This window comes from Drosophila subobscura, chromosome U (assembly GCF_008121235.1).
Source record: "Drosophila subobscura isolate 14011-0131.10 chromosome U, UCBerk_Dsub_1.0, whole genome shotgun sequence".
NCBI classification, from domain to species: domain Eukaryota; kingdom Metazoa; phylum Arthropoda; class Insecta; order Diptera; family Drosophilidae; genus Drosophila; species Drosophila subobscura.
The window spans coordinates 9,066,507-9,081,905 of NC_048534.1; the positions used below are offsets into that span (position 1 = coordinate 9,066,507).

The 15,399-nt window shown below is 41.3% G+C and overlaps 3 protein-coding genes across 4 annotated transcripts in view; all 3 read right to left on the bottom strand.

Annotated features, from left to right (window-relative positions):
- Positions 1-2,391: 2,391 nt before the first annotated feature.
- LOC117900138 (protein bicaudal C) lies at positions 2,392-7,929 on the bottom strand. Of its 2 annotated transcripts, none has more exons than XM_034810365.1 (9): positions 7,566-7,929; positions 7,449-7,498; positions 6,704-6,773; positions 6,558-6,637; positions 6,162-6,488; positions 5,973-6,098; positions 5,535-5,916; positions 3,596-4,825; positions 2,392-3,178 (listed from the first exon to the last, which is right to left on the bottom strand). In XM_034810365.1, the coding sequence occupies exons 1-9, from the start codon at positions 7,888-7,890 to the stop codon at positions 2,931-2,933; spliced, it is 2,838 nt and encodes a 945-aa protein (XP_034666256.1). In that variant the 5' UTR covers positions 7,891-7,929; the 3' UTR covers positions 2,392-2,930. The 2 variants fall into 2 exon arrangements, with proteins under 2 accessions (XP_034666256.1, XP_034666257.1); XM_034810366.1 differs by lacking the exon at positions 2,392-3,178 and adding an exon at positions 3,483-3,517.
- A 113-nt stretch (positions 7,930-8,042) lies between these two features.
- On the bottom strand, positions 8,043-10,374 carry LOC117900142. Its single transcript, XM_034810374.1, has 3 exons — positions 9,839-10,374; positions 8,933-9,103; positions 8,043-8,180 (listed from the first exon to the last, which is right to left on the bottom strand). Exon 2 carries the CDS (start codon positions 9,089-9,091, stop codon positions 8,957-8,959), a length of 135 nt encoding a protein of 44 aa, XP_034666265.1. The 5' UTR covers positions 9,092-9,103; positions 9,839-10,374; the 3' UTR covers positions 8,043-8,180; positions 8,933-8,956.
- Positions 10,375-11,608: 1,234 nt separating this feature from the next.
- LOC117901059 overlaps positions 11,609-15,399 on the bottom strand; it is a 44,170-nt gene continuing 40,379 nt past the window's right edge. The window contains 1 exon segment of the mRNA XM_034811670.1: positions 11,609-15,000. Within this exon segment, the coding sequence (XP_034667561.1) occupies positions 14,321-15,000 (680 nt within the window). The 3' untranslated portion in view covers positions 11,609-14,320.

Below are 15,399 nucleotides of genomic sequence, written 5' to 3' on the forward strand. Positions count from 1 at the left end.
CAATTGCTTATTACACCACTTGGCTGGCCAACCACTGACACCATTCTCGGACTCTGTTTTCCCTTTTGCACGCCGAGAATTATATTGCTAATTAAGTAGCGAATCTGTGTACATGCTCATACATATGTACATATGTATGTATACAGTTGAGTGTAATGTGCTAATGAAAGGGTTTCGTGATTCATCTTCCATTGCAATGGTGCGAGACACAAGTTCTGCGGTTTGGGTTCTCTGTTAAAAATAACCAAATATTTACTGGAACCTTATTTTAGGTCAGAATTTAACAAAAATTTACTTTATTTGACTTAATTTGTTAAAATAATTATCGGCTTATTTATTCCACAATATGTTTAAGGTTTGGCAATTATTGCAGTTATTAAAATAGACTAAAACACTTCCGTGTGAACATGTGGGAGTTAAACCAATTCGGGAAATGTTTATGTTTAGTTCGTTGAGTGTCGATCAGCAACAAATAACAGCCATAACATGTTACTGCGGAGATGATAAAGATAAGCAAACTGCAAGCAAGTCTCTTTACACTGCCTTTACGATCGACAAGCTAAAAATTGATAAAGTAAGTACACAGATAACGAAGAGAGAGCTTTGAGAGAAGGCTTGCACATACGAATTTATAACAAAAGTAAACACATGTAAGACTGAACAGCATTAATCGGCTGCACTTCGGCAAGCATGCATTCAGAGCGGTTCTGCTACGAACAGTTACAATTGCAATACAAACTCAAAACTTATTAAGAGACATTTCTTGCTTGTTCTATGGAAGTTACATGTAATTCCAAGCAGATCGCAATAGCAGTTTGTACTCCCACGGCATTCATTCCCGTACCCCTTTTGTAAACACTTCTTTGATTGTCGTTTCCCCTCTTCATTTACCCCTTAGAACTGCTTAATTTACCGCAATTCTACCATTTAGAAACTGCTTGAATTTACAAAAGAGGAGAAATGTTCGCCAGAGACACCACTTTCCATGGGTTAATTTGATTTTCTATACATAATTCCAGTATGCGATTTTAATATACCGAAAGTAATCTAAATATTCTAATTTAATATATGTTTACCTTTCTTTTAACTTGCCTTCTGTATATTTATCTCTAATGTACTTTTCAAGCGAAACTGAGTTACGAGCTGCTTTACCATCTCATCATTTTCCCTCCAACAAGCAGTGCGTCAACGCACTCACCACACTTCCCCTTCGCATGCACTGCTTGATACATGCAGTGCAAGGTGAATTTATATTTTGATTTTAGAAATGTGTCTGTGCGTGCACCATTTCAATGAAGGAACTTGATAGCTCTTCTCCCTCCCCACAACAAAACATGCACCATATCTTTACTGCATAAAATCGACCGTAAAATCATCGTAAATCATGAATTTCAACACAATTACATGCAATTATCCATACAATTCTGGACCAACTTCGATGCATGCCAGGAATGACCACAGCAGGCGTCTTGCTGGCTGGACAAACCCCTGCCGATTGGGCTACAGCATAATTGTAAATCAAAGTGCTTGCCAAAAAATTGCAAAAAGCCCACTCGATGCGAGCCTCAAGTGGAGCATCGTCCATGTAAATGACCCCCAGACAACGAACGAGTTGGGCGCTGGACTACTCGTAAGCTCCCCCTTTGGCATTGGCAGAAACACTTACGGCCCCAAAATGTCATAATCATAAAAATTTGCAATTATGCTGATGACCGCAGTACTACAGCAGCAGCAGCATCCAGCAACATCCAGCAACATCCAGCAGCCATACCCACAATTGGAGCAAAACATTTCCAGTTCATTAGCTCAGACACGCCTCTGGCCTCAGGCCTCCTGTCTCCAGTCTGTTCCTTCCTCTAGATGCAGACACCAGAACCAGACTCCGTGTAAGGACAGCACACACATTAGATTTTGTTGCCTCAGGATGCGAGTATTTTTCTTGGCATGGCTTCCTCGAACGTTGGCAATAATGCAATACAAATTATGCAGACAACTGGAGACAATAAAGTCATTAGCCCCATCCCAGAGGCCAAGTGGCAATGGGCTCAGCACCATTCACCAAGCGAGTAACGAGCACAAACGAAGAGTTGGCCCGCAAGTCGGTCGATAATGGACTGGACAAAGTTTTAATATATCACAAAAAAAATACATCACAAAATTTGTATCTCAGAGATAAAAATGGACAAAGAGATAAAAGAAATGCAAGCATAATAGCTCAGAATATTACAGGAAAATGTACAAAAATGGTAGAAATATTTGTAAACTCCTGACATAATTTTATACACAAATAACAGAATCATCTTTGCTTTTCCAAGACATCAATTTATTCATATCAAATGTGTGCACGTGGCTCTGCTTTTCGGATCACTCGATACAGGGACAAGTGTTTCCGTGTTGGATTTTTTCTTTCGTTTTCAGTTAATTTACATAAATTCATTTCTTACAATAGGGGGGACTTCGTTGAGTTGGATTTCATAAATAATTCACAATATGTTTGATATGTTGGTTGCTATAAATAGTTTCGGAATAAATAAATCGCTTAAAAATAGGTAATTTTGTGGGTTCTGCGGCAAACTGCCGAATACTCCTTCCGCTCTTTGCCACCTGCGCACTTTTGCCACTTGGAATTTGAGTACAAAAACGAGTATAAGTCAAGGTCAGGGCCAATCTGTGTGTGTGTGTGTGTGTGTGAGTGTTTCTCTGTGTGTGTTTGTGTGTGCATGCAAGGCAGAGCTCTGAAAGGTATTCAACTGTTTTGTTTAAACATTTTCGGGAATGGTTTTCCCATCTGTTTTCCTTAGTCTAGAATTACCCAATAAACGAAAAGTTTTTGCATGCAGAAAAAAAAAGTAATTAAAGAATAATATGACTAATGTTGGATAGAGGGACTGAATAATAAATATAGACGTGGGAGGACCACCGATCACCGATCACCACTGGTTGGAGGGACGGCGCTCAGCGCCTGGCGCCGCACTGCCGGAGAACCGCGGCGAGGTGACATTCTGCGAGGAGCTGCTGCTGGGCATGCTGCTGCAGGCCGCTTCATTGGCCAGCAGCGTGTGTATGGCCGCCAGCAGCTTCTTGCGGGCTCCGAATGCCGTGATACCCAGCTCCATTAGATTCTCCTCGGTCAGCGTGGTGAACATTTCCAGATCGATTTCATTGAGCACAAAAATCTCTGCAAAAAGGAAATAAGCACAGAAAGAGATTTTTATTATAGAAAGACGGATAAATGGTTACTATAATCCGAATGTAAGTGGCCTATAAAATAGCTTACCGAATCATTAATAGTTCTGAATTTATGCTCTTGCTAATTTTATAAATATTTTTACTAGACAATATTTCTAAATTCTCATTATCTTTTGGTTATTTCTCTTGGCAAACGTTCATCTGATTTGACGGAAAGTAGCTTCAAATTCCTTGAGTTTCAGTTCTGTGTTTCATTTCTTTGCATTTTTGACACTGAAGGCTATGATAATCACATCAATCCTGCACTTTTAGCAACCATTTTCGACACCTGTTTATCAAGTTTCTATTGAGTTTAATTACTTTTACTCTTTCCTACATTCCTAGTCCCTTCTTCCCTTATACTCACTGATGTAATGCTCCAGGCCGAGACTTGTGAGCAGTGTCTGGATGTCCTTGTGCTGCGAGAGCTGCATTCGACGGTTCACGGGCGTCGCGTCCAGCAGTCCTGTGGTGGCGCTCAGGCCGTACGGAGAGCTGAGGCCCGGCGGTGGTGGGGGCATGCGCCAGCCCTGACCCCCGCCGGCAGCACCGTTATCGTCCACAGTCTCGATGGGAGCCGGCGAGGTGCAGCTGAGGCCCATGCCCATCCAGGCCGGGGTGGGGGTACGCATCTCTCCCGCCACCGGAGTCCGCTCCATGGCCTTGAAGCCCAGGGCGCGCTTCATGTCAAAATCGAAGGCGCGATGTGTGGCATGTTGGTGCTGGTGTTTGCCGCCGCCGCCGCCGCCGCCGCCACCTGCCAAGTCGTAGTGCAAGCTGCGATAGCTCTCGGCGCTGCCAGGCAGCAGGTGGGCACCGCCGCCTCCGGAGTTGCCCAGACCCAGGAGCACTCCATCGCTGAGGCGACGCCCGAGACGAGCGGCGCCGCCAATGCTGCCCGCCTCGCTGCTGTAGGTGGAGTCCGGCGAGTAGTGCGCCCGATTGCCACAGCCCGTCGACGAGGTGGAGGACACCGCACCCTGCAGCTGGGCATACGGCGGATACGACTGCTCCAACGAGGTCGTGCTGCTGCTGAAGCTCTGGTAGCCGCTCGTGTTCTGGCTGCAGCTGTTCCTCGGCGAGACATTCGCGGGCGGAGGAGGTGGCTTGAGCATGCCCCCACCAGTAGCAGCGCCAGCACCCCCTCCAGCACCCGCATTGACCGTGCCAGGAACCGGCACCTGCAGATAGTTGTTGTTGTGGTTGGGCACGGGACGTCCTTGGCCCGGTCCCTGCACCTGCACCTGTCCCTGTCCCTGCAGCTGCTGGTGCTGGAAGGCACTGTTGTGCAGCTGCATGTACTTCTGGGTGGGCGCACAAATACCAGTGGGCGTGGCCAGGCCACCCACAGCTGCATTAGCGTTGAGCAGCAAATGATTGTTGTTGGCGTACGGCGTCAGCTGTCCCGAGAGTGCCGGCGGCAGCAGCGACGGAGTCTTGGGGCTATCCACGTAGCCGGCCAGAAGCGCAGTCAACTGGGTGCGGTAGGCCAGATTGAGGTCCTTGTCCTTGGGCATGAAGTAGTGCTCGGGCACTTCCGGCTTAACAACGGGCGTGGCCAGGCGAAGGATCTCTTGGCGCGCCTCGTATATTTTGTCTGCGAAGAGTAAAGGAAAGGGAATTAGCAGGATCTCGTGGATAATGTTATTTGCTCTTGTGAATTCGTAATTATTAAACACTAAAACTAAATGAATCACAATTTACGGATTTATTTCTATGGACAAAGTACAATATTTAATTGTGGTATCATAACCTGCACAGCTAAATGTTTTTCTGTATACAAATCAATACAAGAAATTGATGGAAGAAATCGATAAGAGATCTGCTTTCAATGTTTAATAAGAAATATTCAACAGGATTAATTTCAACTCGGACTAGTTTGTGGCACAAAAGAACTCTAAAAATGTAGTCCAGTCAATAACAGCGGAAAGAAGATACTCATAATTATCAGAGCAGAGCCTGCCTCTACTGAGAATTGGAATATTACAATTTCTGTATGTAAAGCTAAAAGGTGATAGATAAATTTCTGATCACTTAATATACAAATATCGATGCCCAATCTTATTAATGAATATTAATATCGTCAACCTCTCTTCAGTCCCAACCTTAGAGATAGCAGCTGAAAATTATGAGAAGGTTCAGAAAGACTAAATTATCACAAAAATATGTATTAAAGCTTCTAAGAAAGATTCTCTTAATCATTGATTGATCAAACTGTTCTCTCCAAAAGATACTCCTCTAGAGAGCCCATTGCTAATATGACTAATTTAATTACCATTTCAAAATCAATTGCTATTCCCTCTTACCTATAAACTTCTCCACGCCCTTGACCACGATGGCCAAAGTGCTTTGTCGCTGCTTCTGTCGCAGTGTGATGTAGACACCGTACTTGGTATTGAAGCTCATTATTTCGGAGGCATCGTTCTGGTTGTCGGGAAAGTCAAATATCAATGCTACGGGCAAATTGCCAAGCAATTGTTGTCGCGCCTTGTAGACATCGTCGATGCGTCCGCTGATCGTCACCTGCGACTTCTTCAGCGGCTTCACATTCATGTCGCTCAGATCGGGAAAGATGATCTTGGTCTGGGTGCGTTCCATGATGCTCAACAGATTCACGTTGTTCTTGCCCTTGACAATCTCATGATGTTGCGGTGAGATCTCCATTTGGACATTGACGAGGATTTGGCTCTGAAATCGAATCAAATCAGTCTCTTCTTTCCCACATTTAGTTGTTAAAAACTTACTGCAATGCTCTCACAGGCAAAGTTGATCAGCAGCTGAGTGGCATCACGGACATGGGCCGACTCCTTCTCGGAGCCTTTGACCAGCACCAGCGAGGTGTGCAGCTTGGGACGTGTTGAGAATATGACCTAGAAGGAGGATCAGCGTCAAGTGAGATCCTCTTATTGTGGACCATCTAGGAATGGACTCACCTGCACATTGAACTTGCTCTCAATCATCTTGATGTAGGGCGTATCATGATCCGGCTGCTGCTTGCTCGGACCCATCACAGGCATCTCGAACGAGATGAGCAACGGTGTGGAGAGACGCACCAAGGCTCGGGCCCGCTCGACACCCTCTAGACTGCCGCACAGCGACACCTGATTGGACTTCTCAGTGGGATTCGAGCGGTTTGAGTCTGGGAAGTGAATATGCGTGTGAGTGTCGTCCATGATGCGTTTGATGTTGTTGCCGCCCCGTCCAATGATGTAGGAGTGGTCCGTGTAGCTGACGTCCATCTTCATGATCACACGAGTGCCCTGCAAATCAATCAATAAAACATTTAGAAGGTTCCACGTGATGCCTCATCGTTTGAGCTTTATCCTTACCCTCGAGTCAAGGCTGCCCAGAATGCGCTCCTTGGCCCGCTGCACTTGCTCCACTTTGCCCACAATCCGTACATGTGGATCTGGCAAGGGATAAATAATTAATATAAAGACACTCCATAGTGGGTTAATTGAGGAATATTCCTTACCCTTCTTGCTCTTGGCGCCAATCTTGAGTCTGCAAGGCCAGCTTACATACGTATCTGTGGTGTTCATGATCTAATAAAAAGTAGTTACAATTCAAGAATCAGTTTAACAGTTTGCCCTTAATCATAAGCTACTAATAAATTTTGCGTTATGTACTGAAATTTATGGTTTTATCTAAAGAAACCATTGAAACTTAAAAATTTTGCTCGCACGCTAAAGGTTTTTTGATGTTAAGTGAATCTGTGTCATATTATGACATCAAAAGCAAATACCTTTCAAAGAACTCTATACTTTCTGTACTTTTACTAAGCATTACCAAAGAAAAATGCTAAATCAATTAAGCCTAAAATGTAGGCAGAAATATCACACTAATTTTGACATCAATCCAAAATGATTAATTAATATTTGAAGACTTTAAACTGTATCAAAATGTCGATCGAATCGCAACAAAGAATGTGCATCGAGTAAAGAGATTCAAGAAAACCTAAAGTAATATTTATATTCTCGAAGATAAAACAGAAATCAACAGCTAAATGTCAAAGGGAATATAGAAAAAGAAATACAAGTCTTATTGAAACTGATCTCAGAAACAACGCGTACTGATGGGAATTGGAATTGAATTGGTTGGAAGACCTACCTCAAATAAATCAACATTTTCTACTCTCAAATACCTATTTTCAGGTACTTTTATATTATATTATATAAATATATAAATACATATGTATATATATACGAAATATAACTTACATCATGAAAGAAATATTCAGCCCCATTCATGCCCTCGATTACGCTATCAGCTGCAAATAAATTACAATTAAAATTAATATGAATCTGTATTTGGGAGTACTCCGAGCAGGCTCTTACCCTTTATCAACTGCTCCAGTTTCTGTCGATCAACCTTGAAACGTTCGGTGTGAAGATCGTCTGGATTTTGCACGCCCAGCTTCAGTGCAATGGCACGTATGTCACTCCAATCGCTGTCCACCGACGAGATCTCGCTCTGAGTCTCGCTGGGCGCACCGCTTCCAGCAGAGGCACCCGATGGCAGGGCCTGCAGACTGGCCAGGGACCCAATTCCGATGGCACCACTGCCATCCACGGCCACGGCGGACGACTTGCCACTGGCCACGGCAGACACCTCCGCGGCCGTTGGGTACATCAGTTTGTTGAATGAAGCACAAGAGAGCATCGTGCTTGTCGGCGTTTACTTGTCGGTGGTCGAGAGGTGGTCTACCAGAGGTTCGAGAGTCAGAGGTCAATAGTCGTGGGTATGCGTGAGCGGGTGGTTGTGCGTCTTCCAAAAAGTCGTTTAGTTTTTAAAACCAATCAAAATGTCCGTCTCAGAGGGTGTTTCTAATGGGCTTTCTCCAGATGGTCGTCGCGTTCCTGGTCAGCGATAAGCGATGCGTGCGTGGGGGTTGCGTATTGAAAAGGGAATTTTTGTGTTAATTTAGTGTACAGATGTACTGATGAGGAGAGCTGCGAATGAAATGTGAAGTGAAATGAAGAATATAGATGTGCTGGGGAAGTGATCTTATGGACATTTTAAATAAGTTTAGTATTTATTCAAATATTTTTTGAAGGCATGTGAAGATGCAAGAAAATGTAGAGGAATAAGTAGACAAAAGTTTCCGCTGTCCCATTTACATTTATTTCGTCTTAAATGTTTTAAAAGATGTTCAATTTTATTTTGTGTTTTTGTTGAGTCATTTTTATAAAACAATCAACTAAAAACTCCCTAAAACGGACTCCATAAATAGTAATCATAATACAATTTATTTATTTCGATGGCAGATTGTATGTAGAATTAAACTTATCTTATTTTATGTTTCCCCTCCTTATTTACCACTTCTACTTTTCATAAATATCTGCTGAAATTTTAGCAAGCTTTTCGATCAAATTCTAGAGTGTAAATTGTTTGAAAAAACATATTAATTAATCTATATTAAAGTCTAACTATCTATATTCAATTTACTTCAATGTTTCAGATTCGCTTGTTTCTAATTGTGAAGAACCTAACCTCTCAAGGGCGATTGTGGCAGGCTATGATCAGCCATGAGGTTTGCCTCGTCCGTCGTACCACCATTCCCTTCAGCGAGTTCACATAAAACGGAAATGATGTGAAAGCAGCAGACAGACAGACAGAGGCGGATAAGAGGCAAAGAACGAACAGAAACAGTAATTTCACTGCCTTTTTGTATTTCTTCTATCACTTTTTTGGCGAGACTTACCGTTGAGGGATCGCTCGGGGATCTCTACTTGAGGTTGAACAATCCCTGAAAGTCCAAGCAAATGGCATGCGTTAAGTCCTGGACAAATTGGATGGCCTCCACGAGACAGACGTTCATAACAAAATTACGTATTTGTTGAAATCTCTCGACGAAAGGCATTTAAATTGTGATCTACACAGTGGATCGAAGGCGTATATGTATATCAGTTTATATATCAGTATATAATTAGTTCGTGTGTGCTTCTGTGTGTGTGTGTGGGGTAGGGGACGGGGATGCGTCAGAATAGATCGTGCGAAACTTAAGCTTTCCTCGGGGCGGCTACCACTTTTAAGTATGACTTCTCGAAGGCAACTGAACGCGGCTTTCGGGCGGGCAACCTGACCTGGTCCCCCCTTAGGGATGTTGATACATCGATATCTCTGGAATAGCCACTGGAATTCCTAACTGTAGTCCCGATGAATGCGAGCTGGAGAAAATCTCCACAGCGAGCGAGCGGTGTTGTTGCTGGGTCAATGAACCGAGAGGAGAGCACCAAAAACAAAACAAAACCCACAAGATCACAAGAGAGTGAGAGAGAGTTAGAAAGCGTGAGAGCCAACATATCGTATTTTTGGTTGAATTGTTGCCAGCATAGAATATGTAAGCATCTGTTACTTGCGAATGGGAATGTAACTTCTCTTCTCTTCCTTTGCTCTAGGCGCACGCACGTCTGTTAACAGACATAGAAGTGTACATATGTAAGCTCTCTACTCACTACTCAACAGTTGTAGTTTAACAGGAGCTGCTAGCTCCTTTAACAGTCAGCCCAAAATGTTGCCCAACATTTTCATTCATTTTGGCGCCAAAAGAAGGAATGGGAGAGAATGAAATTTCGAGATTGCTTCCCGCCAAAAACACACGACTTACCGCAAATTGAATTTGGATCGAAGCACAAAAACATAAATAGCTCAATTAATTAACTTAAACACAATCAACTATAAAATCAGATGGACGAATAACACGCTCGTTTCACGTTAAAAAAATATGCATAGTTTTGTTAATTAATTTTAAGCGCAATTAATATTCTGTCAATTGGTCAAATTAGAGTTCGTAATGGGATTTGGTTGGCAGTCGAAGTACTTTTTTTTCAATGTAACCCAAAAAAAAAGTCACTGCCGAAGTAATGTGTGTATGTGTGTGGGGAGGAACAGAAACACGTGTGCAGAAAACACAAAAGAAAATAGGAATGGAAATTGAATGAAAAGCGAAAATGAATTGTTGTCCAAGTTAAGGTGGTGGTCGGTCCGAAAGTCAAGTCAGGGAATTGTACAACGCGCTCTTGTTATTGGTTTTATTATTATATTCCATCGATTTTCAACTATTGTTATTTAAGCAATGCGACAGAGTCTCGTAGTAAGTGCGGGGCGTGCTGTTGTCGTCATTGAAGCGCGTTGACTGAATCTCAGCCTTGGTCCACGTCCCAACTGACCTTCACATGAAAGCTCCCCTGCGCGCCGCAGAAGAGAGAGAGAGCCGGCCGCTGGCTAGAGTGGCTCTCGATCCATCGGCAGTGTGTGAATCTGAAAAAAATGCACACAACAGGAGCTTTGCCGGATAATAAAACAGCTCTGGCGAAAGCTTTTGCTTTCATGCGATCATGTACATAACTGCATTGCAGACTTCGTGACTGTGTGTGAATGTATGTATGTATGTTTGTACATATGCATGTACAAGGTGCAGATATTGTTAGTTAGCATTCCCTTGCGCAGCAAAACTAAAATCGTATGAGCTGCTAAAATTCATCTGTGACCTTTAAATCTAGCCACACCACAAAAAATTAGGCTCTGATTATGAAGCACTTACAGGAGCTGCAATTCATCAATCGAGTGCTAAAGCTTTCTATTCTTTGGTGTTATATTGTTGATTTTAAATTAAATATTCCATAATATTCTGAAATTTCGGAAGTCAGCAAATTAAATTGACTTAGTATTTATATTTAATTAATTTAATTTGAATTACATACATATGTACATATACATACATATGTCTACATATCAAGTAAATAAAACTTGTTGTTGTTTCATAAAATAAAATAAGGTTGGTCTACAAAATTAAAAAAAAATCTTTCGCACTCGATATTGTACATAAGAATCTAAATATATTTTGTATTTATATATTAAAAGAAAAGGTTTTAACACAAAATTACTGCAATATACAAAATAATTTAATTCTGATACATGGTACAGAGAGTCAGTAGCAACGGAGGCACCTGTCAAGTAGGTGGACCGAGAGCTTTTGTGTGAAATCCTTTTTGGTCATCGTTGGAAAGTTTTGATATGGACTTTGGCGCTTCAGTAAAAACTTTCACAAGCTTGACTGCTTTTCTCCATCGACCTTTGATACCTCATAATTTTAATTAAATTCGTACAATTTAAAAGATCTGGATTTTGATGAATATCCTAAATTTATATCCTATTGGGCGTCGAACAGGAGTAAGGATATAGAATTATACATTATTTTAGCTTGAGACTAAAAAGAAAACTGAAAGAGAAAGCTTTATCCAGCTTTACATGTTAAAGTAGAGCTTTCCAGCTGGGAGTACGCCGCTTGTTCGCCTGATGGCGCTGCACTCCTTTCGAATAACAGTGACAATGTAAAGTAATCACACACCACGTTATTAAATATTTATTGTTGTTTATTAATATATATTTTCTGCCTGCTTATTGTTCAAACAAATGCCATACATACATACATATGTATGTACTATTAATATATTCCATTCCTGCTTTCAAATTACTTTTTACAATAATACTTTTTGAAATCATTACTTCATGTGTCTGCTCTATTCTTTAGGGTATATTTTATTTCCTTGCTGCGTTCTTGCATCACTGTTACTCGTATGTTTACTTAGGGCTTTAGGTCGTCTCTAGACTTATGCTGGCTTTACACATGTTCGGTTATTGATTGGGATATGAATATTGTATATTCAATGCAAACGCATTTGCTTTACCATTTACTTACATTTGATTACTATTACAAATCTAGAGCTAGTCTTCCGGGCTTATCAGATAACAACATTTATTTTTTTGGCTGCATTTAATCTTCTTCCTTAATTATTTGAAAAACATCAAAATGAATATACATTTATTACAGCACAATACTCGTATTTCTATGTACACTAAATTCATTTAATATTTTACAATCTGGTATGTCTTCTCTATTATGATCATGTCGCATTGCATAACCGAAACCATATGAGAACTTAGGTTAAAAATGGAATTTTCCAACAATTTACTGAGCAGAGAATGTAAATTAGGGAAGACAACTTTCACAACACGTTTTGGTTAGAGAAATCTGAGCGCATGCATTCCACATCAATATGTATTTTTTATTGTATTTTAACATTTACATACCCTATCCTGAAGTTAAATTCCTCTCCGTACTCGTAGTTACTATATACAAATGTAGATGTATTCTTTAATCAATTATTATCTTCCTATCTGTTATATGTCTATGTAAGTTAATTTATATGTAGATGCTTCTCTAAGGGGTTTCCATTTAATTTACAACATTTTCGGTACGTTGTTGTTTACCAATTACATAAACATTGATTTATTTTCAAGGCAAAGGAACTATTTACCGCTGGATTTTTGTTGGCCAAAAATTTCAAATAATCTTCATATTTCTTTGATTTTATATATTGCCAAATGATAAGTTGAAACTCAATTTTATTTTAGTTTTCTTGTGTTCTATTTTTTGTCGTCTACAAATCAATTTGTTTTCATAATTAATTTCGCATTTTTTCCAAACCCGTAAAAAGTTCCTTTCTATACAGTGCTGCTATTATATCATAGGTATTTATATTTAGGTTAACAATTTTAATGCCTGAAGTTTCTAAAACATCTATTTACATAAAGAATAATTCAAACAAAACAAATCAACTCATTGTGGTTGCCTTGCTTGCTGCTGAGAAAGCTTTTATTTTATGAGCCTGTGTGACACCTACAATAGATTGAGCGTCTCAGCGATAATTTTATTTCTTCTATGGAAAAGAGCTGTATCAGCAGTGATCCATAAACATTTAACTAATTTACAATCAATCATTTATTTATCGATTGATTAATAAGATCCATCTCAACAATTGTTTGATCTCGTTCTCCTTCTGAAGTGTCACACAGCCTTAAACAGCATCGTCTAATTGGCTTACGAAATGTCTCTTTAAAACGCATTGGAGTTCTGCAAGCTAAGAACAAGTGCAGAGTCCAAACATCAGCTTGCTATTCAACGCGTGGTTTTCGTTCTTCTTTGCATTGATTTTCTTCGTTTTACAGTCCAACTTCGCTAACAGGAGTTAGCGTATAGATGGATGTGCAATTGAATCAAAATAATGTCTATTGTCAAGGCTTGGTATGGTTTTCAGATCGAGTAAGTCTAAAGGGGTAACCCATGAGACGAAATAAAGCATTCTCAACATTTACATTAAGTAGGCCAGTTCATGTTAGCGAGTTTCGACTGTAGTTCTGTTGTTTTGTAGTGCATAATGTTCGACTTGCAATCAACCCTCAAACTCATAAAGAACGGTAAATGTTGTTGGTTCTTCTTCGATCTTCGTTTGCTGTTGTTTTGACGATTCTTGCTCTCTCTCTTTCTCTCTCTCTCTCTCTTTGAAATTCAAGCTTTTGAAGTTGTGCTGCAAGTTTTATTTGCTGATAAGAATGCAGTTAAATTCTGCTAAAGTTCGGCCGTGGCCCATTCATAGAATCTCAAATTATCTTTCTCGAAAGCATTTAACGCAACATACATATGTTCCAGCAGGCAGAAGTTCTCAAAGTGCACTAGCAATGATTGAATTACATTTCAGAACTAATTAAACACTAATTCATACGATTTTTTTTCTCAAACTATTGGGATGTGCCATGGAATTTGTGTACTATATTTACGAGTATTTTACCGATTTTATCCTCTAGTTACATGTTTGCATATTTCATACACCTTGCCTGATTACAATAATACAAATAAGACTATATTTCCTGTTATTATTCAATGATTCCTTAAAGGTCTCCCCTTTCTGGCTATACTTAATTATTCTCGCTCCTTCTTCGGCCCTCACCTTATGCACAACACTTATGAACTACAGCAGCGTCCCGGCCATCCAGCTGGCGATTTCAATTAATATTCATATATATTAATTATTTCCTCCAACTTTTCACTTTGCCGGGCAGGAAAATGTTGGTAGGGTAGGGACTGGGCGACGGGGGGACTGGGGGAGAGCGGCTTCACTGTAGCACAAGTGGGCAAACACCTTAAGCTACTTTTGGAAATGGATTTCATCATCAATTCGGCATCAGCACGAGAGGCAGTCGGAGTAACCCGGAACGGGCGTCCTCCACATCTTTCGTCGGCGAGTCATCAATAATCGTTGATCCAACCAGGGCCCTGCCACGCCCACAAGTGTCGCTGACAGTCGCTTAACGGCAACTCCAGATGCCACTGTTGCAGCTCCGTTCCCGTTACCGTTCCTTTTGCCATTCCCTTTGCCATTCCCGCTGCAGTTGCAGTTAAATCATCGCCAACATTTGCCACACTTGCAACATTCGCGTCATCATCGTCTGGATCCACAGTCACAGTCCTATCCCCACCATCATGCTTTTCCTCCTGGATTTTCATACGGGGATGGGGCTTGTGTGTTGCCATTGCCATTTGACAATTATAAAAGCATTTGACGCTCGTTCCAGCTGCAAATGCTGCCGCCTTTGACATTGTCACAGCCTCCGTTTCGACTCCGGGCGACTGTTGCTGCAGCTGCCCCATCGCTGTTCCTGTCGCTGTCGCTGTTGCTGGTGCTGTCGATTTCTTTGTGTATTGACAGTTGATAATTTGATGGGCCAGCAGCCCTAGCAGACACAAAAGAGCTGTTCCCGGTCTCGCTGCTTGCGTAATCCAGGCACCGAGTGCTTCCCATGGCCACGCCCCCACCAACTGCCTGTTGATGTGAAGTCTGATCCGAAGTGCTGCCCCGAGCTTCGATGGCCAGACGTGCCAAAAGATTTCATGTGCAGCTGTCGATGCGCCCGATGCACTATTATCCGCTGAAAAGAGACAGACAGACAGACAGCTATGAGAGAGATGGATAGACAGAGAGCGAGAGAGAGCGAGAGAGATGGCGATGGCTTAGAATGTTTCGATTCCTTTGTGAAAAGTTAAGTAACAAGAGGGATTTACAATTTTCCAGCCTAACTGCAGCTCGATAGAGGTCCTAATGACAGGAAGTTTATGTCATTGGACATGAAGGTTTTCCAGCTGGAATTGGTAATTGTTTGTTGCATGATCTTTCGGGCAAATAATTTTAGTTGAACAGTTTTAGTTATTGCAAGTGAAAGTTCCTTAGATTCCCCTAATCGGATTTAGCTTTGCCTCAAAAATCGATTGATTAGATTTTAAAATTGTTTTCATTGGTTGAGATTCACTCAAGCGTTTCCCTCTTGCGC

What these genes read in the sequence shown, in the direction of transcription:
- LOC117900138 (XM_034810365.1), bottom strand. Translation starts at nt 7,890, where the DNA reads ATGCTCTCTTGTGCTTCATTCAACAAACTGATGTACCCAACGGCCGCG. An exon ending in TGGGCAGCCTTGACTCGAGG is followed by an intron (nt 6,489 to 6,557) that starts GTAAGGATAAAG and finishes ATTGATTTGCAG; the next exon opens with GGCACTCGTGTGATCATGAA. An exon ending in CGGCCTGGAGCATTACATCA is followed by an intron (nt 3,179 to 3,595) that starts GTGAGTATAAGG and finishes TCCTTTTTGCAG; the next exon opens with AGATTTTTGTGCTCAATGAA.
- LOC117900142 (XM_034810374.1), bottom strand. Translation starts at nt 9,091, where the DNA reads ATGCCTTTCGTCGAGAGATTTCAACAAATACGTAATTTTGTTATGAAC.